This window comes from Zingiber officinale, chromosome 4A (assembly GCF_018446385.1).
Source record: "Zingiber officinale cultivar Zhangliang chromosome 4A, Zo_v1.1, whole genome shotgun sequence".
NCBI classification, from domain to species: domain Eukaryota; kingdom Viridiplantae; phylum Streptophyta; class Magnoliopsida; order Zingiberales; family Zingiberaceae; genus Zingiber; species Zingiber officinale.
The window spans coordinates 112292210-112318258 of NC_055992.1; the positions used below are offsets into that span (position 1 = coordinate 112292210).

Genomic DNA, 26049 nt, shown 5'->3' on the forward strand with positions numbered 1-26049 from the left:
TGTGATCTAACAAGTGTGACTAAACTTACAAGAAAGTCCTATATGTTCTTAGGTAAAAGTCTTAGTAATTTTAGGCAGGTGGAAAATCTTAGGGGGAGGTAACCATAGGTCCTAAGGGGTGGTAACCCTAGGTTAAGGAAAGTCCTAGCTGCGATTAGGCAACAAAATCATGGTCCGGGGGACTGGGCGAAGTCTTGGTACGTTGGGTGAAATCCTAGAGTCAAAGACTCTAGGTGAAAATCTCAGGGGTCACAGACACCAGATGGAAGACTGTGTAGGATCGAGATGCGCTAGAGGGGGTGAATAGTGTTCGTGACTTTTTCATGCTTTTCGGGGAGCATAGAGTAACGAAGTGAAAGATAGAAATAAAGCATAAGCAAAACAACACAAGCGCTAACACTTTTCTTTTACTTGGTTCGGAGCTTGTAGTGACTCCTACTCTAAGGCCCACACTTGAGAGTACTTTCGATGGGCAATTCACTAATCAATTCAAAAATTACAAGTATAATAATTAAAGTACAATTGAAAGTATACCGACAACTAAGAACAAGGAATTTCGGGCTTCCAGTTGTCGGAGTCACGTTACGACTTCGTCGGATCGTCTTTTGAGCAGCGTGCAGTAGAAAGATTGCAAAAATCAAGTGTTATTCAGCACCTAGTCGAAATCGCCTTAAATAGCTTGCTAAAGGCGCCTTCAGCCTCGATGGAAGGCGCCTCCAGCAGGGATTCTTATCCCTTTCGCGTCAGAGACGATAGCTTCCATGGCCTACACTGTTTATCCATCCGAAGGCGCCTTTAAGCTCTATGGAAGGCACCTTCCATCTATCATCCAAGGCGTCTTCAAGCTCCTAGAAGGTGCCTTCGTGCCTTGCTGTGTGGAGACTTTGACTAGGCGCCTCCAACAGCCCTAAAGGCACCTCGGGCACTGTTCATCTGAGCTTTTTAAGTCTTTTTCGCTCCCTACAAGATACTTTAGTCCAAAATACCACACATCCCCTGTAAAATAGAGTTAGCACAATAAAATATGAAACAATAAATTATTTTGACAGTATCCGGACTGTCCGGTTCAAACTTCACGTTTCGCTGAAACTCTAGGTCGAACCAACGCCTACTGTTCCCTCTTCGAGGAGCGCGTCCTCACCTACTCCTTTCAGGAGCAACTACCTTTTACCAATCTGGTCCTTCAGACCGACTAGACTTTTGCTCAGCGCTCGAGACTTCAGGTCTTCATGCTGGACGTCTACTTCATGACCCGCCCAGTTTTTCACCTGGTCCGCGACCATCAGGATTTTCATCTAGAGTCTCTAACTCTAGGATTTCACCCAAAGCGCTCGACCCGCCAAGACTTTCCACATACGGTTACCACCCCTTAGGACTTAGGATTACCTCTCCCTAGGGTTTTCCATAACTTAGGATTACCACCCCCTAGGACCTAGGGTTATCTCCCCCTAGGGTTTTCCACCTGCCTAGAATCCACTAGGATTTTTCTATAAGCTCAATCACACTTGTTAGTCAACAGAACATCTTAACTTTTGAATCCTTTGTCATTATCAAAGCACAAGTTTGATCATCTGGTATTTCCTGCACCAACAATCTTTCCCTATTTTATTATAGCAACTATGTTCAAAAGTTAAGTAGATATATAGTAGTTTATAGAAAAAACATTTAAATAAAACTAAGTATCACTCCTCTTAACTTTTGACCATTCTCTCCCCTTTTATCATATATCAAAAATAATTTAGGGAGGAAGGGTACGTTTAGTTTTTTTTAAGTACTTTAAAATATACTTTTGCCCTAAAAAGAACAAATTCCAAGTAGGGGTTTGACAAAGCTAAAAGATGTGGAAAACCTTTTGAAAAATACTTAAGTTTAGAAGGATAAAAACATAGTTTTTGAAACTTAGTTTTTCAAAAATTTATAGCTTTTACCTTAGCCTTTTTTTCTTTTAATCTAGACTTTAGCCTTTTTATTTTTATCAAAACTTTATCAAACACTTAACTTTATCAAAAGCTAGTTAAGTAAAAAAGAAAACTTAGTTAAGTATATAAAAACTTATTTTTCAGATAAAAATATTTGAACTTGCTTTTCAAAAAATATATTTATCAAAAAAATATTTAAGGTCCTTTTCTAGATTTTCAATTAGAGAACCTTAATGGTTTTGTGAGATGGTTAATTTTAATTTTTAATTTAAATTTAAATCTAATGATTGATTTACATTTGAGTTAGACTAAGGTTTAACAGTTAATCAATTAAATATTTATTTCAATAATCGGCTTCCCGGCTATGGCGAGGGCACTAGGCCTTTTTGGTATTGGATCATCAACCACTTCTAGACAAAGCCTTTTAAAGAAATTGAATATTTAATTTCCTTTCTGAAAATCGTAGGTTTAACTAGTCAAGTGTGAATCAAGCATAGGTCCTTATCTATCCTAATCTAAGCATGGATAATACAAAACGGTAAAGCAAGCATCAAACAAATTTATTTAATAATAGATATGGTCTTTCTATTAGCTCCCTATGGATCATAGCTTCGATAGGATCTATCAAGGTAATAGATTTGATTCTTGGGGACTCAATATTGACTAAGCCCAACAATTGATTAGTTAAATTAGATTTGGGGACCCATTCTTGGAGTAAGTTTCTATTTGAGTGTTTTACCAGAGACAAATAAGATCTGAATTTATGTTTAGCCTTATATTCAAGTCCAGATCGGTTGTATACGACCCTTTGTTTTCCAAGAATTAGGTCAAGCTTCTTGGAACCCAAAGTGAACTATTCCAATGAGTTCTTGAGTTCTTTGACTTGAGTTTTTAATTTGTAATTCTCTTCCTGAACTTGCTCAGTCAAAGAACTTGAGTTAGTTGTTTCCTTAAGGGTTGTCACCTCCTTTTGGAGTGACTTGACCCAGACATTGGATTTGGCCAGCTTTCTTAATAAATATGAAACTAAATTTTGTAAGTCATCTATCTGAGTACCAGAGATTAGGGAATTTACAATGTTATTAGGCTCTTCAGAAATGGATAAGGATCCATGACTTCTTTCGGACTCTATTTCTGATTCCGCTCTAGTTCCAGACTCGGACTTGGTTTCAGCAACGTAAGCTTGTACCGGTAGGGCAAGAAAGTTTGTTTGCTCGTCTTCTTCATCAGAATCTTCTGAGGATTCAGACATTACTTTCAAGGCCTTCCTTCCTCTTTGCGTCTAGTTTGGACACTCCGATTTGTAGTGTCCCTTCTTATTGCAGTCGTAACAAGCAACTCCAGATTTGGCTTTTGTGTTTGATTGAGTCACTTTCTTCTTCTTAAGTGCTTTCCAAACTAGTTTGACTAGTTCGGTGGTGATTTCATCATCATCTTCTTTTGAGTCTAATTCATTTTCGGACTCGGGTTCTGTCCAACACTTGACTTTTGGTTCCTTCCTTCTATTTATACCTGTGACAAAGGCAATATTTTCTCGACCGAAGGTATATTAGTCTATTCATGTAATTCAAATTCTGAGAATAATTCATCTAATCTAATAATTGAAAGATCCTTGGATACTTTGTAAGCATCTACCATGGATGCCCACAAAGTGTTCCTTGGAAATACATTAAGTGCATACCTGATGACATCGCAATTTTTCACCTTTTGTCATATTGTGTGAAGACCGTTGAGGAGGTCTTGGATGCGAGCGTGAAGTTGGCTTGCCAATTCACCTTCCTATATTTTTATATTATATAATTTATTTAATATTAAATCATGCTTACTTACCTTGGTATCGGAAGTCCCTTCATGCAGTTCAATTAGCTTCTCCCACAACTCCTTTGCGCTTGAAAATGGGTTGACTCAGTTCAGCTCTTCTTTTGTGAGGCCGCATTATAAGGCTCGAGTCGCCTTGGCATCAACCTCGATTTTCCTCATTAGACTTGTGTCCCAGTTTACACATGATACTAGTTTGCTAGTGCCGTCGAGTGGAAGCGCGAGGCTGATTTGGACGATTATCCACATTTCTACCTCGGTCTTCAGATAGTACTCCATTCGACCCTTCCAGTAGCCGACATCTTTACCGGAGAAGAGGGGAGGGCGTGTAGTGCTATACCTTCTTGGTGGGTCATTTAGGAAAAGTCTCTTGAAAAGACAAAAATGATAAAACTTGTTCCAAGATTTAGTCTTGGATTAGTAGTGCTGGAGAAGATAAAATAAGGATGTTTCACGAATTTTGAGAAAAAAATAATAAAATAATAATAATAAATAATAAAATAATAAAAAAAATATTGTGACAAATTTTGTTAAATGCGATATTTTACCAATTCTAACTAATGGTGAAACTTTGAGAATGGTTTTTTCAAAAAAATTTAGAGGGAAAAAATGAAAAAGCTACGAAAAAAAGCTCGAACGGTAGTTGTACGGATTCACAGCAGCCCCACTCTGATACCAATTGTAGGATCGAGATGCGCTAGAGGGGGTGAATAGCACTCGTGGCTTTTTCACATTTTTCAGAAAGCACAGAGTAATGAAGCCGAAGATAGAAATAGAGCGGAAGCAAAACAACACAAGTGCTAACACTTTTCTTTTACTTAGTTCGGAGCATGTGGCGATCCTACTCCAAGGCCCGTACGTGAGAGTGCTTTGGATGGACAATCCACTAATCAATTCGGAAATTACAAATACAATAATTAAAATACAATTGAAAATATACCGACAACTAAGAACAAGGAATTTTGGGCTTCCGATTGTTGGAGTCACGTTACGGTTTCGTCGGATCGTCTTTTGAGCAGCGCACAGTAGAAAGATTGCAAATATCAAGTGTTATTCAGCACCTTCTTGAGATCACCTTAAATATCCTGTTGAAGGCACCTTCAGCCTCCATGGAAGGCGCCTCCAGCAGGGATTCTTATCCCTTCCGCGTCGAAGACGATAACTTCCGTGGCCTACGCTGTTTATCCATCCGAAGGCGCCTTCAAGCTCCATGGATAACGCCTTCCATCCAGCATCCAAGGCGCCTTCAAGCTCCTTGAAGGTGTCTTCGTGCCTTGCTGCACGGAGACTTCGACTAAGGCACCCGAGGCGCTTCCAACAGCCCCGGAGGCACCTCGAACACTGTTCATCCGAGCCTTTTAAGTCATTTTCTCTCCCTGCAAAATATGTTAGTCCAAAATACCACACATATCCTAAAAATAGAGTTATCACAATAAATATAAAATAATAAATTATTTTGATAGACTCTAGACTGTCCAATTTTGACTTCGAGTTTCGTTGAAACTCTGGGTCGAATCGACGCCTACTGTTCCCTCTTCGGGGAACGCGTCCTCACCTACTCCTCTTAGGAGAAATTACCTTTTGCAGTCTGGTCCTCCAAATTGACTGAACTTTTGCTCAGCACCCGAGACTTCATATCTTCATGTTGGACGTCTGCTCCATTACCCGTCCAGTCTTTCACCTAGTCCGTGACTACCAGGATTTTCACCTAGAGTTTCTGACTCTAGGATTTCTCCTAAAGCGCTCGACCCGTCAAGACTTTCCACCTAGGGTTACCACCCTTAGGACCTAGGATTATCTTCTCCTAAGGTTTTTTATAACCTAGGGTTACCACTCCCTAGGACCTAGGGTTACCTCTCCCTAGGATTTTTCATCTGTCTAGAATCCACTAGGACTTTCCTGCAAGCTCAATCACATTTGTTAAACAACAAGACATCTTAACTTTTGAATTCTTTGTCATTATCAAAACATAGGTTTGATCGCCTGGTGCTCCCTGCACCAATAGACTGGATGGGTCGGGGATCAAACGTTTAGCATGAAATCTTGACGTCTCGGACGTTGAGCAAAAGTTCAGTCAGTCTAGATGATCGATCTAGCAAAAGGTAATTTCTCTTGAGAAGAGTATGTGAGGATGCATTCCCTATTGAAGGAACAGTAGGCGTCAGTTCAACCTAGAATTTCTGAGATATTTGAAAGTCAAAATCGGACAGTCCGGATACTATCAAATAATTTATAATTTATATTTTATTGTGCTAACTTTGTCTTGTAGGGTATACATTGTATTTGGACTTATATGTCTTGCAGAAAATTAGATGCACAAAGAAAATTTTGAATGAACAGTGTCTGAGGTACCTCCAGGGCTGTTGGAGGCGCCTCAACTGCTTTGACTGAAGCTTCGTATGAAGAGGATCCAAGGCGCCTTCTAGGCGCATGAAGGCACCTTAGAGCAGGGATGGAAGACACCTTCCATGCGCTTGAAGGTGCCTTCGAAGGGATAACTTTCGTAGATTGCAGAAGTTATCATCTCCGAAGCTGTGGGGATAAGGATCAGAGCTGGAGGTGCCTTCAATGGGGTTGAAGGCGCCTTCAACAACCATAAAAGAAGGCTTTGGGCAAGAGCTTGAGAACAACTCATTCTTACGATGCTTCTCTTGCGCGCTGCTTCAAGGACGACCCTGTGACTCCGAGATGTGACTTTGATAATTGAAAGCAAGACTCTCTGAATTCTAAGAGTTGTCCGTATAATTATTGTAAAGCATTTGAGTTATACTTTTATTGTACTCATCCTGTTAGAGTGTATACTGAAAGCCTAAGCTTTTGTAAACATTCATTTTGAATAAAGAATCACATTTGGTCAAATCGTCTACATTTGTTGTAGTTGTTCAATTAATTTATATTGTAAATAACATAGTATGTGGTGTCACATACAGAAGATGATGTTATCAATACCTTATAAATTATAAACAGTAGCTCACGACCAAAATGGAAAGGAACAAACCATTGGAAGGTCGTAGTGTAATTAGGAATTAGTTTATCTTAACTATATAATTACACTAGTACACTTAGAGTGTATTGAGTAGGATTATTCGAGGTCGTTTCTTTTATACTGACTTTATAAAGGAACAAAGACCTCAGTTATTATGGAAGTGTGTGCTCTTAATCCTAATATAATAACAAACACATATATTTGATATTTATTTCTTTAATTTATCAATGGGTGAGATTTAGTTCTATAAATCAATAAGCCAGATAAGTTGGGAAATGATATCACTTATAGTATGTGTTGTTGATTATAGAAGGAAACTGTGTCCTAGTAATCTAGGTTGATAATGTCCCCAAGATGAGCTCATAAAGATTGTCATGTTAAACCCTGCAGGTGGACTTAGTCCAACATGACGATAAGGTTGAGTGGTACTATTCTTGGATGAAGATATTAATTAAATGAGTTGTCAGTAACTCACTTAATTAGTGGACATTTGACATCTTAAACACAGGGAGACTAACACACTCATAATAAGAAGGAGCCCAAAAATGTAATTTGGGATTGGTGCGGTAGTTCAATAATAGTTCTCTAGTGGAATGAATTATTATTGATAAAATTAAGTTGTGTGTTTGGGGCGAACACAGGATGCTTAATTTTATCGGGAGACCAAAACCAATTCCTCCTCTTGGTCCCTATCGTAGTCTCTTATTTATAGAGTACTATAGCCACTTATACCCACTTATACCCACCTTCATACCCATGAGAAGGGGGCCGGTCAAGCTAGCTTGTGGATCAAGCTAGGGTCGGCCAAGCCTTGATTCATGGGTGGTCGGCCCTAGCTTGAACCCAAGTTTAGGTGGTCGGCCCCCATTAAATTTAAAAGAATTTTAATTTTAAAATTTTCTTATGTGGAAGATATAATTTTTTGGAGAGAATTAAAATTAAAATATCTCTTCTACAAAAGATTAAGAAAAGAGATTAGATCTCTTTCCTTATTTGTAGATAGGAAAGATGTTTTATTTTTTCATTTTGAAAATTATTCACATGTTGAAAAATTAAAATTATAGAAATTTCCTTTTATCAATCATGAAGGGATTATAAAGGGAAATTTTATTTTTTAAAATTTCCAAAGACAAATAAGGAATTTTTAATTGTTGATTAAAAATTGTCTTGTTTGCCCTCCATGAGGTGGCCGGCCATGATGAATTAATTAGGAAATTTTATTTAATTTTTATTAATTAATTGTTGTCAAGGAAAGTTAAGGAAATTTTATTGTAATTAAATTTCCTTATTTACCAAAGCTAAGGAATATAAAAGAGGGGGTTGGGGTGCCTTCATGTGACACAACCTCTATTATTCTTCTCCCTCTTTTCTTCCTTGGTGTGGCCGGCCCCTTCAAGCTTTCTCTTCTCCTTGTTGTGGCCGAACCTCTTCTTCCTTTTGGAGATCAAGTTGTGGCCGGATACAAGCTTGGAGAAGAAGGAGAGAAAGCTTATATCCCTTGGAGCATTGGTGGTGTTTTCTCTTCATCCTTGGAGGTGCACTTGAGTTGGCCGAATCTTACAAGGAGGAGAAGAAGGTGTTTTGGTGGTTTCTCATCTCGGAAGATCGTTGCCCACACAACGTCCGAGGTTAGAAGAGGAATACGGTAGAAGATCAAAAGGTCTTTCTAAAAGGTATAACTAGTATTTTTCCTTTCCGCATCATACTAGTTATTTTTAGAAATAAATACCAAATACAAGAGGCATACGATTCTAGTATTTCGAATTTGTTTTTGATATTGTGTTCTTTGTTTTTTTTCTTTTCCTTGTGATTTGATTATTCTTTTCGGTTAACCTAAAGTTATTTTAGGAAATTAAATATTAGTTTTCCTTAAAAGGCTTTGTCAAGTCAGTGGTGGTTGCTCCCATATCCAAGAAGGTCATGTGCCTCGCCACGTCAGTACTAGAAGCCAATTTTAGAAATTAATGTTTAATGGAATTAATAACCTAGGTGATTTGGATCGAACGTGTTAAGTTCCGCAGGAGATCCAAGTCAAAACCTAAAAGAACAAATAGATTAAACTTTGGATTAAACGTGTTAAGTTCCGCAGGCGATCCAAGTTTAATTTAAAAGAACACATGGTAGCTAGGAAAAGGTTCAGACCTTTGTACAAAATTTTTGTACAGTAGAACCATTAGGTTTTCCGAGTAGCAACCAACAATTGGTATCAGAGCTAGGGTTTTGCCTCGGTGTATTTGGTATTAGTTTAATTATGCACATGTCATACATAATTTAGGCAGGTTAATAGTAGGATGTGCTAACTTTGTGGATGCATGATCCAACTATTATGGCTTATAGTTTTTATGTGTGTGGTTGGACCCTTGGACATGTCAAGGGCAATTATATGTGTGTGCATGATTGTATTATAAAATACAGCAGGAGCTGTATTTAGTTTTATTAGGATTTTATTTTTGATCTAGTTACATGTACATTCCTTTTATGGAATATAGGATCGATGGATGTAAATTTTTATTTTATGTTCGATCTAGTTTACATGTACATTCCTTCGAGGAATATAGGATCGAAAAATGTAAAATTCTATTTGTGTCGCGAATCGAATCTTGCAAGGCGTGGAACCTTTTGAGGACCAGAGGCACAGCGGAACAAGGAGCAAGATGGATGCGACAGCAAGACCCGGTGGCGGTGGCCAAATAAGGCAGCAGCTAGGGTTGGCGACACACGGAGGACAACAATAGATAAAAGCCATAATAGTTGAAAATTAGTTTTTCATTTATTACTTTTATATTGTGCTGTGTGTGCATGTTAGTATACATGTCTAGTAGGCTAGCATAGTTAAAATTTCTCATTTATAAATAACTAAGTGGGAGAGGAATTTTAAATAAATTCCACGGTCTCCATTACTGGTTTGTAAGTGATGCAAACAAGCTTGCGCGTTGGCTCTGAGTGCCTTCCTCCATATCGGATGAGCTTGTTTGTGGATCACTAGAACAAACTTCCATTTTGGATGACTATAGGAAGTTAATTAAGAGCGTGTGATCTTCCTCATCGGAAGGGGTACAATCTTATTAATGGACTTAGTGTCAAGTAGTGGTATACACTTAGGCACGTCTAATAGTATCCTCTCCATCGGAGTCACTGCTATTATTCGTGTGACCAAAGGATACCAACTATTAATTTTATTTGTCAAAAAGTTAGGTTGACAAGATAATAAAATTAATGGGTTAAACTCTCCTTTTTACAAATGCTGAATTTGTATACGTCCACACTATTGTGGCATATAATATTCGCGGTGTTTTGAGGTGTTGGTAATTTAAAATAGTATTGTTTGAGGAATCAATATTATTCTAAATTTAGAGTTCTGACCAAAAGTTATTTGTGATTCTTAGGATGACTTTCAACCCACTGTCCATCATACTACAACAGAATAGACTTACTGGTCCTAACTACATAGATTGGAAAAGGAACCTGGACATTGCTCTTACTGCTGAAAGCTATAAGTTTGTACTGACTGAGCCTTGTCCTGATGCACCTACTGGTGAATCTACCCAAGAGGAGGAAATGGGTAAAGGCAGATGAGATGGCGCGGTGCTACATTCTGACTTCAATGTCAAATGTATTGCAACATCAGCATCAAAATTTACCAACAGCTTATGATATTATGAACAAACTCAAGAAACTCTTTGGTCATCAGGATCGGGCTTCTAGACAAGAAGCCATGAGAAAGATAATGACAACCACCATGCAAGAGGGTACTCCTGTGAGGGATCATATCCTAAAGATGATGGCTTATCTGAACGAAATACAGATCCTTGGAGGAGAAATTAATGGGGAAACCCATATCGATATGATCCTCCAAACACTACCTAGAAGTTTTGAGCAATTCCGCCTGAATTACAATATGAACAAAAGGGTATATTCATTGGCGGAACTACTGACAGAACTTCAGGCAGCAGAAGGTTTGTGTCGTCACAATTCTCATATTCACTATGCTGAAAATGGTTCTACTTCTAAACTGAAAGGAAAGAAGAAGAAGAAACAAGTTGGTTCAGCAAAGAAAGTGAATAAATCTCAGAGTACAAGACCTAAAGCTGGAATGAAGAAGCTGAAGGGCAAGTGCTTAATCTGCAAGCAGTCAGGGCATTGGAAGGCGGACTGTTCTCGTAGGAATCAGAACAACAAAGGTATATCTCATGCTCTAGTTGTTGAAACATGTTTAGCGGTGTTATCTACCAGCACCTGGTGTATAGATACGGGAGCCACTGATCATGTCTGCAATTCTTTGCAGGGGTTCCAGGAAACCCGACGACTATCTGAAGGAGAGATTACTGTTTACATGGGCAATGCTACTAAGGTGGCGGTTGTTGCAGTGGGAGATGTCTACTTATCTTTTAATAGGAATAAAAATTTGGTTTTAAGAAATTGTCTTTATGTACCCAGTTTTAGAAATAATTTAATTTCAGTTTCTAAACTGTTTTTGGATGGATATTCAATTTCATTTAGTAACGATGTAGTTATTAAGAGAAACAAAGTGATTATCTGTTCTGGTGCATTAGTTGGCAATTTGTATATTTTAAATCCAATTTCTTCCACAAAGCAAAACATGGAAATTTATAACTCATCTTCTAACTCGAATAAGAGAAAAGAACCTTCGGAAATGAACCAAGCATATCTTTGGCATCTAAGGCTTGGTCATATTAACTTAAGTAGAATTCAGAGGCTTATAGTCGATGGACTTTTGGGTTCATTAGAGTTGAAAAATTTTCCAACTTGTGAATCTTGCTTAGAAGGTAAAATGACCCAGAGACCTTTCAAAGCCAAGGGGTATAGAGCCAAAGAAGTGTTAGAATTGGTTCATTCTGATTTGTGTGGTCCTATGTCTGTCCAGGCAAGAGGAGGTTTTGAATATTTTGTCTCTTTTATAGACGATTATTCAAGATATGGATACATTTACCTAATGCGCCGCAAGTCCGAGTGCTTTGATAAGTTCAAAGAATACAAGGCTGATGTGGAGAAACGACTAGGTAAAAGTATCAAGACACTACGGTCTGATCGTGGTGGCGAATACCTCTTAGGAGAGTTTAGGAATTACTTATCAGAGGCCGAGATTCAATCCCAACTGTCCGCACCTGGTACACCCCAATAGAATGGTGTGGCAGAACGAAGGAATAGGACTCTTATGGAGATGGTTAGATCGATGATGAGTTATTCAGAATTACCAAATTCATTTTGGGGATACGCTCTGGAAACAGCAGTGTACATTCTGAACTTAGTACCTTCTAAATCAGTTTCTTCTACTCCCACAGAATTGTGGAATGGGCGAAAGCCCAGTCTAAGACATATTCGGATTTGGGGTAGTCCAGCACATGTGCTGAAACCAGATGCTGATAAGTTAGAATCTCGTACAGAAGTTCGCGTGTTTGTGGGGTATCCCAAAGGAACGAAAGGTGGTTTATTTTATAGTCCTAAAGACCAGAAGGTCATTGTTAGCACCAATGCCCAATTTTTAGAAGAAGACTATATAATGGATCACAAGCCCAGTAGCAAAGTTGTTTTAGAAGAACTTAGAGAGGACACGTCTACTTCAGTACCAACAGTACAAGATGAAGTACCACAAGAGACTGCAACACGTGTCACACATGATACACAACCACAGACAGTGCCTCATCGTAGTGGGAGGGTTGTAAGGCAGCCTGAAAGATTCATATTTTGGGAGAGTCTTCGGACTTGATCCCGGGTAAACATGAACCTGATCCCCGAACATATGACGAAGCACTCCAAGATATAGATGCAGCATCTTGGCAAAAGACAATAAATTCTGAAATAGAGTCTATGTACTCTAAGAAGGTCTGGGAGCTTGTAGAACCACCTGATGGTATAAAAGCCATTGGATGCAAGTGGATCTACAAAAGGAAAAGAGGGACAGACGGGAAGGTAGAAACCTTCAAAGCTAGGCTTGTTGCGAAAGGGTACACTCAGAAAGAGGGAATCGATTATGAGAAGACCTTTTCACCGGTAGCCATACTTAAGTCTATCCGGATACTCTTATCCATTGCTGCTCATATGGATTATGAGATTTGGCAAATGGATGTCAAGACAGCTTTCCTTAATGGAAGTCTTGAAGAGAACATCCATATGAAGTAACCAGAAGGGTTCATTGAAAAAGGCAAAGAGCATCTAGTGTGCAAGCTCAATCGGTCCATTTATGGACTGAAGCAAGTTTCAAGGTCTTGGAACATTCGGTTTAATGAAGTAATCCAGTCATATGAATTTATTCAGTGTCCGGATGAGTCTTGTGTATACAAGAAATGTAACGGAAACGTGGTGGTATTTCTTGTACTATACGTAGATGATATTTTGTTAATTAGCAACAATGTCAAGGTATTATCGGACGTAAGGGTATGGTTGTCCAAACAATTTGATATGAAGGACTTAGGAGATTGTGCACACATTCTTGGGATCAAAGTTATAAGGGATCGCAAGAAAAGAATGTTGTGTCTGCCCCAAGCTTCATATATAGATACAATCCTTGCTCGTTTTAGCATGCAGGATTCCAAGAAAGGTTTCTTACCTTTTAGGCATGGAGTAGCTCTATCTAAAGAGATCTCTCCAAAGACATCAAAGGAGATAGAGGACATGAAAGCAGTTCCATATGCTTCGACTGTAGGAAGCCTAATGTATGCAATGCTATGTATGAGACATGATATCTGTTTTGCCGTTGGCATGGTTAGCACATATCAAAGTAACCCTGGACAAGGACATTGGACTGTGGTAAAGCATATATTAAAGTACCTGAGAAGGACTAGAGATTATATGCTAGTTTACCAAGCAGACGATTTGCTCCCTGTGGGTTACACGGATTCAGATTTCCAATCAGATAGGGACAACAGTAAGTCTACATCAGGCTATGTGTTTACTTTAGGAGGTGGAGCCATTGCATGGAGGAGTGTTAAGCAGAAATGCGTTTCGGACTCAACCATGGAAGCTGAGTATGTAGCAGCCTCTGAGGCAGCTAAAGAAGCAGTATGGCTCAGGAACTTTCTAATGGACTTAGATGTGATTCCTGGTTTGCCCAAAATCATCACAATTTATTGTGATAATAGCGGTGCAGTTGCAAACTCGAAGGAACCACGAGCCCATAAGGCAAGTAAACATATAGAGCGCAAGTACCACCTGATACGAGATATCGTGAAGCGAGGAGAAGTTGTCATCGCCAAGATTGCATCAGCAGATAACCTGGCAGATCCTTTCACTAAGGCCCTTCCGGCAAAAGCTTTTGATCGGCATGTGGAGGGAATGGGAATCAGATGTATGACAGAAGATATGGCAGCTTAGTCATTAGTATAAGTGGGAGATTGTTAGAGTGTATACTGAAAGCCTAAGATTTTGTAAACATTTATTTTGAATAAAGAATCACATTTGGTCAAATCGTCTACATTTGTTGTAGTTGTTCAATTAATTTATATTGTAGATAACATAATACGTGGTGTCACATACAGAAGATGATGTTATCAGTACCTTATAAATTATAAACAGTAGCTCACAACCAAAATGGAAAGGAACAAACCATTGGAAGGTCGTAGTGTAATTAGGAATTAGTTTATCTTAACTATATAATTACACTAGTACACTTAGAGTGTATTGAGTAGGACCATTCGAGGTCATTTCTTTTATACTGACTTTATAAAGGAACAAAGACCTCAATGGAAGTGTGTGCTCTTAATCCTAATATAATAACAAGCACATATATTTGATATTTATTTCTTTAATTTATCAATGGGTGAGATTTAGTTCGATAAATCAATAAGCCCGATAAGTTGGAAATGATATCACTTATAGTGTGTGTTGTTAATTATAGAAGGAAACTGTGTCCTAGTAATCTAGGTTGATAATGTCCCCAAGATGAGCTCATAAAGATTGTCATGTTAAACCCTGCAGGTAGACTTAGTCCGACATGATGATAAGGTTGAGTGGTACTATTCTTGGATGAAGATATTAATTAAATGAGTTGTCAGTAACTCACTTAATTAGTGGACATTTGACATCTTAAACACAGGGAGACTAACACACTCATAATAAGAAGGAGCCCAAAAATGTAATTTGGGATTGGTGCGGTAGTTCAATAATGGTTCTCTAGTGGAATGAATTATTTTTGATAAAATTAAGTTGTGTGTTCGGGGTGAACACGGGATGCTTAATTTTATCGAGAGACCAAAACCAATTCCTCCTCTCGGTCCCTATCGTAGCCTCTTATTTATAGAGTACTATACCCACCTATACCCACCTTCATACCCATGAGAAGGGGGCCGGCCAAGCTAGCTTGTGGATCAAGCTAGGGCCAAGCCGATTCAAGGGTGGGTGGCCTAACTTGAACCCAAGTTTGGTGTGGCCCCCATTAAATTTAAAAGAATTTTAATTTTAAATTTTCTTATGTGGAAGATATAATTTATTGGAGAGAATTAAAATTAAAATATCTCTTCTACAAAAGATTAAGAAAAGAGATTAGATCTCTTTCCTTATTTGTAGATAGGAAAGATGTTTTATTTTTTCTTTTTGAAAATTATTCACATGTTGAAAAATTAAAATTATAGAAATTTCCTTTTATCAACCATGAAGGGATTATAAAGGAAAATTTTATTTTTTAAAATTTCCAAAGACAAATAAGGAATTTTTAATTGTTGATTAAAAATTGTCTTGTTTGCTCTCCATGAGGTGGCCGGCCATGATGAATTAATTAGGAAATTTTATTTAATTTTTATTAATTAATTATTGTCAAGGAAAGTTAAGGAAATTTTATTGTAATTAAATTTCCTTATTTACCAAAGCTAAGGAATATAAAAGAGGGGGTTGGGGTGCCTTCATGTGACACAACCTCTATTATTCTTCTCCCTCTTTTCTTCCTTGGTGTGGCCGGCCCCTTCAAGCTTTCTCTTCTCCTTGTTGTGGCCGAACCTCTTCTTCCTTTTGGAGATCAAGTTGTGGCCGGATACAAGCTTGGAGAAGAAGGAGAGAAAGCTTATATCCCTTGGAGCATTGGTGGTGTTTTCTCTTCATCCTTGGAGGTGCACTTGAGTTGGCCGAATCTTACAAGGAGGAGAAGAAGGTGTTTTGGTGGTTTCTCATCTCGGAAGATCGTTGCCCACACAACGTCCGAGGTTAGAAGAGGAATACAGTAGAAGATCAAGAGGTCTTTCTAAAAGGTATAACTAGTATTTTTCCTTTCCGCATCATACTAGTTATTTTTAGAAATAAATACCAAATACAAGAGGCATACGATTCTAGTATTTCGAATTTATTTTCGATATTGTGTTCTTTGTTTTTTTTCTTTTCCTTGTGATTTGATTGTTCTTTTCGGTTAACCTAAAGTTATTTTAGGAAATTAAATATTAGTTTTCCTTAAAAGGTTTTGTCAAGTCGGTGGTGGTTGCTCCCATATCCAAGAAGGTCATGTGCCTCGCCACGTCAGTACTGGAAGCTAATTTTGGAAATTAATGTTTAATGGAATTAATAACCTAGGTGATTTTGATCGAACGTGTTAAGCTCCGCGGGAGATCCAAGTCAAAACTAAAAGAACAAATAGATTAAACTTTGGATCAAACGTATTAAGTTCCGCAGGCGATCCAAGTTTAATTTAAAAGAACACATGGTAGCTAGGAAAATGTTCAGACCTTTGTACAAAATTTTTGTACAGTGGAACCATTAGGTTTTCCGAGTAGCAACCAACACATCCTTGTAATTAAAATTTCTAAATTGATAGTGAATTTCCCAACGAAAGTGATAACGATCGCGGGCCTTGAAACAGGAGTCGTCACAGGCTATTTCCACTGCGTGATTCTGATCGACTATTTACCTAAAAGTGTAAAAAAACCACAAGTGCTATTCACCCAACCCCCCCCCCCCCCCTCTAGTACGTCTCGATCATACATTTACTTGGTTTAAAATCTATGATGACTTCTAATTAAAGGTCCACACTCATTGAGTGTTTACTTTGGGTTATTCACTATCAATTCAGAAATTCAAGTACAAAGATGAAGTACAAAAAAAATACAATTAAAGTACTCTAATCAAAATTATACCAACAACTTTGGAATTCAGAGAGTCGTGCTTTCAGCCGTCAGAGCAGTGTTATGGCTTCATCGGAGCAGCATTACGACTTCATCAGATCGTCTATGGAGCAGTACACAGGATAAAGATTGCAAAAAATGAACTCATTCAAGCATCTACTCGAGCACTCCTTTTATGGGATGTTGAAGGCGTCTTCAACACCATGGAAGGCGCTTCCAACAGTGCATCTTGTCCCCACAGTTTTAGTCTCGATAATGTCCGCTTTCTGCAAAGTTTATCTCTTTAAAGGCACCTTCAAGCTCATGGAAGGTGCCTTCCATCCCATCTCTAGGATGCCTTCAGACGCATGGAAGGAACCTCTGTGCCTCTCCGTACGGGCCCTCCGCCAAGACACTCGAAGCGCCTCCAACTGCCTTAGAGGCGTGTTGAACACTGTTCATCCGAGCTTATTTTGTACATTTCACTTCCTGAAAGACATGTTAATCCAAAATATCAAACATACCCTGCAAGACAAAATTAGTGCAATAAAATATGGTTAATAAAACTACTTAATAGTCTTCGAAGTGTCTAATTTTGACTTTTGAATTTCCCAGAACCCCTACGTCAAACTGATGCCTACTATTCTCTCTTTAGGGAACACGTCCTCACCTACTCCTTTCAGGAGAAATTACCATTTGCCCGACCGGTCCTCCAGACCGTTTGAACTTTTGCTCAACGCCCGAGACATCAAGACTTCATGCTGACGTCCGATCCTAACCTGTCCAATCTTCTACCTGGTGTCCGCGACCCCTAGGGTTTTCACCTAGAGTCCTCGACTCTAGAGTTTCACCCAATGTTCTCGATCCGCCAAGACTTTACCCAGTCCCCCAGACTATGACTTCATTGCCTAACTGTAGCTAGGACTTTCCCTTTACCTGAGATCACATAGGACTTTTCAGCACACTCAGTTCAACTTATTAGAACAACAATAATCCTTAACTTAGAACCCTTTGTCATTATCAAAACTCAGGTTTGATCGTCTGGTACTCCTTGCAGTAACAATAGTGTGAACATCTTTCTTCTTTAGATTACCACATATTGCACATGGGCAAGATATTGCATTCGAATCTTTAGCGTTTCACATTGCAAAATACAAGAAAGACTCTATTCCAATCTCATATTCATGTAATAATCTATTCTTTGACATCCAATCTTTGTCCATTACTCGTACAACTAAGCAATCAACAATGACTTAAATCCTTCAAAACAATTATATAAATAGGACACATTAAATTAGCAGTGCTACCAACAACACAAAATTATTCTGGTGAATTATGTTGGAATACATTTGTTAAATTTTATTAAATTATTATGGTAAAAGTAGCTAAATTAATATTAATTGTGATGACTGCAATAGTTTTAAACATTTAGCATAGACATAGAGATAAGAGGATTATACTTTGAATAGCGACAAGATGGAAGCATCTTAAAATAAAAGACTAGGATAACATTAACCAGGAAAAAAAACTTCCAGTTGCAAAGCATGCTTGTATGGATTGTCAAGTTAATGAAAAACACAATGACAAGCAAACTTTTGGTAAAGTACATTTGTTGTTCATGCCTGTATAAATATGTAATCATTTCTTAGCACACAAAAACAAACATTAATTAACTCTCAACAAGTAATTATAAAATATTTTATCCCAATTATTCTGGTTGATTATGTTGTCACAATTAAACTATTGTTTCATAATTCATTTATCTAAAGCCTATAAACCGTTCTAAGATGATGAAACAAAAAGAATGTATGTCTCCATTCTAAAACAAATTTGAAATGAGCTTTTAACACACAAACATTGCTACATTCATAAGTGTCAACTAGATCAAATATAAAGAGATTTTAAAATTTTATAATGTTCACATGGAACTAGCTAGAAGCACTTTTGCCAACCATACCTGAGGTATATCAGTGTAACTGTGGATTCATTTAGAGAGGGGTTCAGCAGAGATGGGTGGTTCGGCGGAGATGTTCAGCGGAAGAGGGTTAAGCTGAAAGAAGTTCGGAGGAAAGGTTCATGGAGAGGGGTTTGTCGAAAAGGGGTTGGATGAAGATGCTTAGGGTTCGACAGCGACAGCGACAGCGATAGAGTGAACAAATCGTATGAGGAGAGGGAAAGAAAAATGGCTTAGGGTTTGGGAGGCTAAGGGGGGAAACACAGAACCAACAATTTTTCTAAGAAAGGGAAAGCAAAACACGGCTGCAACAAAAACTACGAACGGGAAAAATGGTGAAAAAATAAAATCAAAGAAAGACAACAGTTTATTAAAACTAATGTCTTTGACTATATAAAATAATATAAAAACACAATAGTTTATAAAACTATTGTTGTACCATCTAAAAAGGAGCTTAAAGACAACAATTTTAGAAAATCGTTATAAAATACGTTGTTAATTTTTTTAGAAAAAATCACTCAGCGATAATTGTTTTTACAAAATTGTTGTCTTTTGTATTTTACGGGAGCTTAAAGATGATGATTTTATCAAAAATCGTTATCTTTTATCAAATTCACAATAGTTTCTTCTAAAATCGTTGTCTTTGTGGTGTTGTCATTTAACATTTTTGTTTTAGTGAAAGGACTTGAAATGCACTCCATAAGAGGGTTAGACTAGTCAGGGGATGGATCCCGAGGTCACTCCGATGCTCAAGTTAGGATTTACTTAAGGGAAAATACAAAACGAAGAAGGTGGAGAAGGAGAGTAGAACATGGTGGAGTTCAAGAAAGTGTGGAATCTCCTTGTTGTTACCTCTGTAAGTGTCTATGTAGTCATCTAGAGAGAATCTCCACATTGGTCAGAATATCATCATTGTGGAAACCAGTGAGGGGATAAGATCCGATAGTCGTTAGTTGCCTTCTCATCAGCCAACACCACAAGTTAGTAGGGGGTATCTAGGTGACCATATATATCTACCAATCTTGTAACTGCTCCCCTATTCTTTGGATGACATGCGTCTTGGAATATCCACAGCCATTGTCAGCAAGCTTGTGTAGAGCATAGACCTGTCTTGTGGGTGAAAGAGATGACGTAGATGTGGAGTGACCTTGAGAATATATAAAGTCAATCTGAGACCAAGACCGAGAAGATGTCAGGATTTGATATTGAGAGAGGGTGTGCTGGTGACTATGGTCAAGAGAGAAATGATGTTGGTGATTGAATCCGAAGTTGAGAGATGGTGCTAGGACCTGGAGCTGATTCAAAAGGGGTGTCAGAAGAGGAGCTAAGCCTTAAGAGATGGTGCATGGACCTAGAGCTGAGGCAAGTAGACATTGAGGTCAGGAACTGAGATTGAGTCAGTGTAGATATCGAGGACGAGACCTGAGACTGAGTTGGAAGGATACTGGTTATTGAGGCCAAGATAGGATAATAGAATCTTAGATTGAGACAGAACCACGAAGGGTGTCGGCGACTGAGATCGAGCCATATAGTATGTCGGAGTCGGGAACCGAACTGAGGATCAGTGCATTGGACTTCTACTTAATCAAACTTGAGTCTTTGGAAATAAACATATGCGGCTAAGTGGGTTAGTCGCAAGCTTCTCCTGGGATGAGTCTAACTCTTTGCATATCTCCACTTCATATTGACTTTGATTGATAAATTAATGTGGCTTTTACCTTATATGGGACATGTGGGGATTGAAGGAAGATGTCACATCATTCTTCATAGTTCACAATCATTCCCAATGAGGTCCAACCGGACCACCACAACCAAAAAACTTACAATAAAACCTAGAGTTATCAGGTGGAAATGGGCTTGCTGGGTGTTAGTATGATTACAGTACAACATTTGATTCGAATTGAACAGTCTTCTTTTAAATTATGAAAAAAAAAGGCCACTCTATGAAGTACAACAAGCTACATAATGATTTATATAAGTTTTATTTGAAGGGTGGCTGATCCCGTCCGAAAGCTGAGTTGGACAGAGGCAGGCTGCACTGTCCTCGAGGTTGACGGAAAGTCGCGGAGATGCCTGGTCGATCTGGTACCTGCGGGAAAGGTTCCCACGGGGGGATGACGAGGGGTGATGACGGGGACGATCAAGCGAAGGCTCTGCACACACTTAGACAAGCACCCAGGTCGTTAGAGACCATAAACTAGGGAAAAAGTCCCCGGGTCAGGCCCTTCGACGCTCAAGTCAGGTACTTTTCCTCCAGAAATACAGTAAAAATGACGAAAAGTAAAGGATGACGAAAAGTCGCCTTAGCTTGCCTCATACGTTCTGGTCCACGTATTTTGTATTACATATCTCGACCTGTGATTCCCGACCTGTTTTCCCTAATCTGCCAATCTTGTCCTGTAATTCCTGACTTGTACATCTTAGCCTGATTCCTTATATCCTGACATGTACGCCTTAGCCTGCCTCATACGTTCTGGTTCACATATTTTGTTTTGCATATCTCGATATGTGATTCCCGACCTATTTTCCCTAATCTGCCTATCCTGTCCTATAATTCCTGACCTGTGAGCTTTAGTCCACTTCTACCTGTCCTGACCTGTTCACCTTAGTCCAATTCTATCTGCCCCGCCCTATGCATCCCGATCCGTATTTCCTGACATGTGCGTCCCACTCCGTATTTCCTGATCTGTACGCCCTGACCTATATTTCTTTGTATGCTCCGATTCGTATATCCTGACCTATATGTACTGATCCGCGCCTCCTGTCTCGTGAGCTTGAAGCCGCCTCTCCCCCTGTACATCCCGGTCTATCTATCCCAACCTGTACGTCTTGACCTGTACTTCTTTGTACGTTCCAATTCGTATATCCTGACCTGTACGTACTGACCTGTACTTCTTACTTTGTATGTTCCGATTCATATATCCCGACCTGTACGTCCTGATTCATATATCTCGACCTGTACGTCTTGATTCGTATATCTCGACCTATACGTCCTGACCTGTGTCTTTTGTCCGTCGAGCCTGAAGCCGCCTATCTTAATCTGTACATCTCGGTCTGTATATCCGACATGTATGTCCTGACCTGTGTCTGGCGAGTCTGAAGCCGCCTATCTCCCCCTGTACATCCTGTAATCCGAACCTTTGACCACCACATAGCCCATACTTTTGATCGCCGCATAGGTGGACTTTTGACTATTATGTAGGCCTGATTGTTGACCGACACGTGGACTTGACTTCGGACCGCCACAGGAGTTTGACCTCTGACCGCCTGTGAGCTTGACTTCCAACCACATCATCTATCCGATCCCACGATCACGCACTGTATCAGTGGCCATAAACGCAAGGATACCTGTAACTTGCACGTATGAGACAATTGTACATGAGCACACACAGAAAGAAAAAAAAAACTACATATAACATAGAATTGAAGGAAAAGAAAAGCATGATATAACAAAATTCAACTGTAAAAAGAAAAACTCATGAGAGGCAAAATGTTTCATAAACAGCTTACCATATCATCTTTTCCCAAATCAGTCTGCCCCCACGGGCTAGTCGAGGTGCGATGATGGTTTGTACGTACAATTTGGTGGTTTCCCAAATCAGTTTTGACATTCTTCGATGAGAATTCTTTTTTCTGCAGGTGATATTCCACTTGGGAAGAATGTACTTGGACCTCATCAACTTGTTCTTGTCTTTACTTACTTTGTTCTGAGATTATGGTGTTGTGGTAGAATATTTAAATTATCATCTAAATATCCGTAGTTCGAATCTCAGTTATAGTGTATTTATAGAAATTTTTTCTTCAAATAGAAGGCGTAATCAAAATATGCTAGACTTCTGGGCCAGCCATCGCGTGAGCTTTCTGATTTATCTTGGTGACCGATAGAAAACTTTCGTGAGCCGAACCGATCATTCCGGAGATAATTAATGAGACTAACTAAGATTATCTTTTATTTTTTCACAGCATCTGAAAGTTGAGGAGGAACCTGTAAAACCTCACAATGCGCTGTTAATACTCGAGGTTAATGTTCGAATCCGTCACTTGAATAGCTTGTAATGAAAGTAATGTCGTTCTCAATGGAGTTTTCAGAATGCAGCTTTAATAAGTGTTTACCAAATTTGTTAAAGTTGATATATAACAATAGAATAAACTTTCCATTTATTTAATTCGATAATACTTTATAGATCCCTCTGGCTAGAGGGTACAATTTATATGAATTCATTTTAAATTTGGATAGGTTCGAATAATAGCAATATGATCTGAGACTTAGTTTCTCCATATGCCTTGCCATATCCATCTCCTTCGTGATCATAAAAGAACTGCGCCGTCCGAGGGATGTTAACTTGTATATTCATGAAGTACTCCTCTAATGGAGAATCCCAACTAAGAGATGCATTCAATTCTCTCCAATATTTCCTCATCAATTCTCTTATCTCCCTACGTGCCACTTCCTCTGAGACACCTTTCTCGTGCATGTAGCATTGAACATATTTTGGCACGTCGCCCCTTTCTAACTCATCCTGTAGTAAGTAAAGTAAATGTTGTTTGATTCTAATGAGTTTGATTACTTCAACTAGATACAATTAACGTGTGTGCGTATATAAAATTACCGTGGAAGTGCCCATATCATCGTAAAGACGAAAAAGTATGCTAGAGGAGCGTGTGATCTCATGGTAATTGGGAAAAATTTTCAAGGCCTCTCCAGTTAAGTCTTTGGCCACACAGTAAGCGTGAGATACAATGATTGGACCAGCTATTGATACCAATCCATTCTCCATGTACTCCTCGAGCTTGGGGGTTCGGCCATGGTGGAACCATTTTGCTTCCTCAAAGTATGATTTGCATTGATCTCCCCACTGAAAATTTAATACCCACAGCAACTCATTCAATAACAAAGAAGAAGAAGAAGAAAATGAAGAAAATGAATTAGTGTTTATAATTTACTGCTTTCTTTAAATCAGGCACAATGTCCAAGCCCTTCTCCTTCATCACCCGATAGCCTTCTTCGTGCACCAGGTTGAAGATTGCAAAGAAACATAATTTCATGTATTCTGGAAGCTTGTCCATGGCAGTTAAGTCCCATCTGCAACAAAACTCACTCGATCTTAGATAGTTGAGATAAACATGACTTGATGTCGATGATGGTGAATGCTTGTCACCTGTCGACGGCATCAGTGAAGAGTTGGAGTTCATCCAAGGTTCCATAGACGTCGTAAATATCATCAATCAATGTAAGAAAGCAGATGACCTTTGTTTGGATCATTCTGCATCTCCAGCTTTCTGGTTCATAAGTGAAACCAAGTGCCCACAGATAGTTTTCAGGTAATCTGTCTCTGAAAAATGACAGCTTCTCTGCAAGCCCGAGCCCCGACCACCATCTGCATTTGAAATTGTTATTTATAAAAACTTCGAAAGTATATATGCTCGGTTGCAATTGATATACCTGGAGAGCTCTCTAAGTTCACTCTTGTACATGTCCTGAATCAGATTGTAGTCGAGCTTAGCAAACTCCAGCAGGAGAGGGTTGATGGTGTCGTCGCCACGGCATGCTTCAATGAACCACCTGTGCTGCACTCTCTCCAACCGCCAATTCAGTGGAAGCTGCAGCGCATGGGCCACCTGTTCTCTGAGACCGCCAGCCTCAGCAACAGATCCCTCCTCCATGAATCCTTTCAGCTGCTCTGTTGCAAAATCCATGGCTTCCTTCAGCGAAGTCTCTCCTTCCTTCTCGAGGTAGGTAGCTTCGTACAGACTCAGAAGCCCTCTGATCTGGTTCTCACAGCGAGCTTCAAAGTTTCCATTCTCGTCTCTAAATGTCTCGAACAAATCTAAGTAATTTTGCAAACAGCAACAGTCAGAATTGTGAAGCAATTGATTACTTAGTGATCATTGATTAATTACCTTGTGAAACAGAGAAGCCATTTGCTCGGAGGAGCCTGAAGAGCAGCGATGTGGCATGGAGATCGTCCTTCAGCTGCGAGCTCACATGGTCTAAAGAAGCATGAAGATGACTTAAAGCGTCAGCAATCTCGTCTTTGAAGTGATACGCCACGCCGAGCTGTTGCAGTTGGTCGATCAGTTGAAGCTGCTCTGCTACTTGCTGCTTCTCGCGTATCAGATTCCTGGTCTGCTCCTTCAGTACGTTTATTCTCTCACGATTCTCTTCTTGTTGCACCTACAGAAAACAAAACAATGGTTATACACAAAAAATTCGACGATCGACGAACAATCACGCTCACATACCATGGAAGTGCTCGTGAGGGATTGCACATGCTCGTCCGTCCATATATTTGGATGATAATTCGCCGACCGCCGCAAGGGAGCTACATGACTAGTGCCACTGCATGATCGAACCTGCATAATTTGCCGGAACGTCCGTCGACTACTCGGCTCGACGGCAGCAACAATCATCGGGCGGCGAGGGGAGACGGATATCATGGGAGCGCAAAAAGACATCGCTTGACGAGTAGCCATTTCCGCTCTTGTTTGTTATCAATTAAACTTAAATCTTAACTCCAATTTGGTGGAAGGAGAAGAGCAAGTGCAGCGTATATATATAGCCCAATTAAGCCTCACGCTATATGCTACACAATCTTATTAAAAAAAAATTAACTTTTAACACGTGAAATTTTGTTTTTAATTAAAAATGGCAGTGTCCAGAGATACAAAGGATGGACACAGAACAAACTATACAGTGATTCCATCGTCAGTAATGTGACTTTTTTCCCTATATTTTTTTGGAACAATTGATGAAATGAGTGAATTAAGTTGATATAAACAAATGACTCGAATTCTTTTTTTTCTAGTTTGATTGGTAATTGGTATAGTTATAATTATTCAAATACTATTTACAAATTTAATTATAATTACAGTAGAAAATATATTTTAATTTTGTCGAACCAATAAAATTTATTTGGTATAAATTCTCACAGTTTATTTTTTATTTATTTTCAATTTCAAGTCAGCTGTCAAATTCCTCTTGAAATTATTTTCAAAACTATCACGTTTTTTTCCCTATTTTTTATTTTTGAACAGTTAATGATATGAATGAAAGTTGATATAATTAACAATATTTAATAACAAAAAGGGACATGCAAATGAATCTGTCATTTTTCTAATTTGATTTTAAGTCAGCTGCCAAATTCCCCTGATAACTATTTTCAAAACTGAAAATAGAATTTAAAGAAACTAATTCTTTTTTTCACATGTATAATGCCAATATAATAGAACATTCTGCCTTCAAAGAGCCTGCTGTACGGAGTTTCCACTTCCAAAAAGGGTTGAATTAAATTAGATCTATTATACGAGGCATTTCTCTACATGGTAAGAAGA

The 26049-nt window shown here is 38.8% G+C and overlaps 1 protein-coding gene across 1 annotated transcript; it reads right to left on the reverse strand.

Annotated features, from left to right (window-relative positions):
• Positions 1-22852: 22852 nt before the first annotated feature.
• LOC121970599 (terpene synthase 10-like) lies at positions 22853-25260 on the reverse strand. The gene is made up of 7 exons (XM_042521401.1): positions 24961-25260; positions 24619-24892; positions 24161-24545; positions 23877-24095; positions 23662-23800; positions 23328-23573; positions 22853-23237 (listed from the first exon to the last, which is right to left on the reverse strand). Exons 1-7 carry the CDS (start codon positions 25189-25191, stop codon positions 22941-22943), a joined length of 1791 nt encoding a protein of 596 aa, XP_042377335.1. The 5' UTR covers positions 25192-25260; the 3' UTR covers positions 22853-22940.
• Positions 25261-26049: the final 789 nt, after the last annotated feature.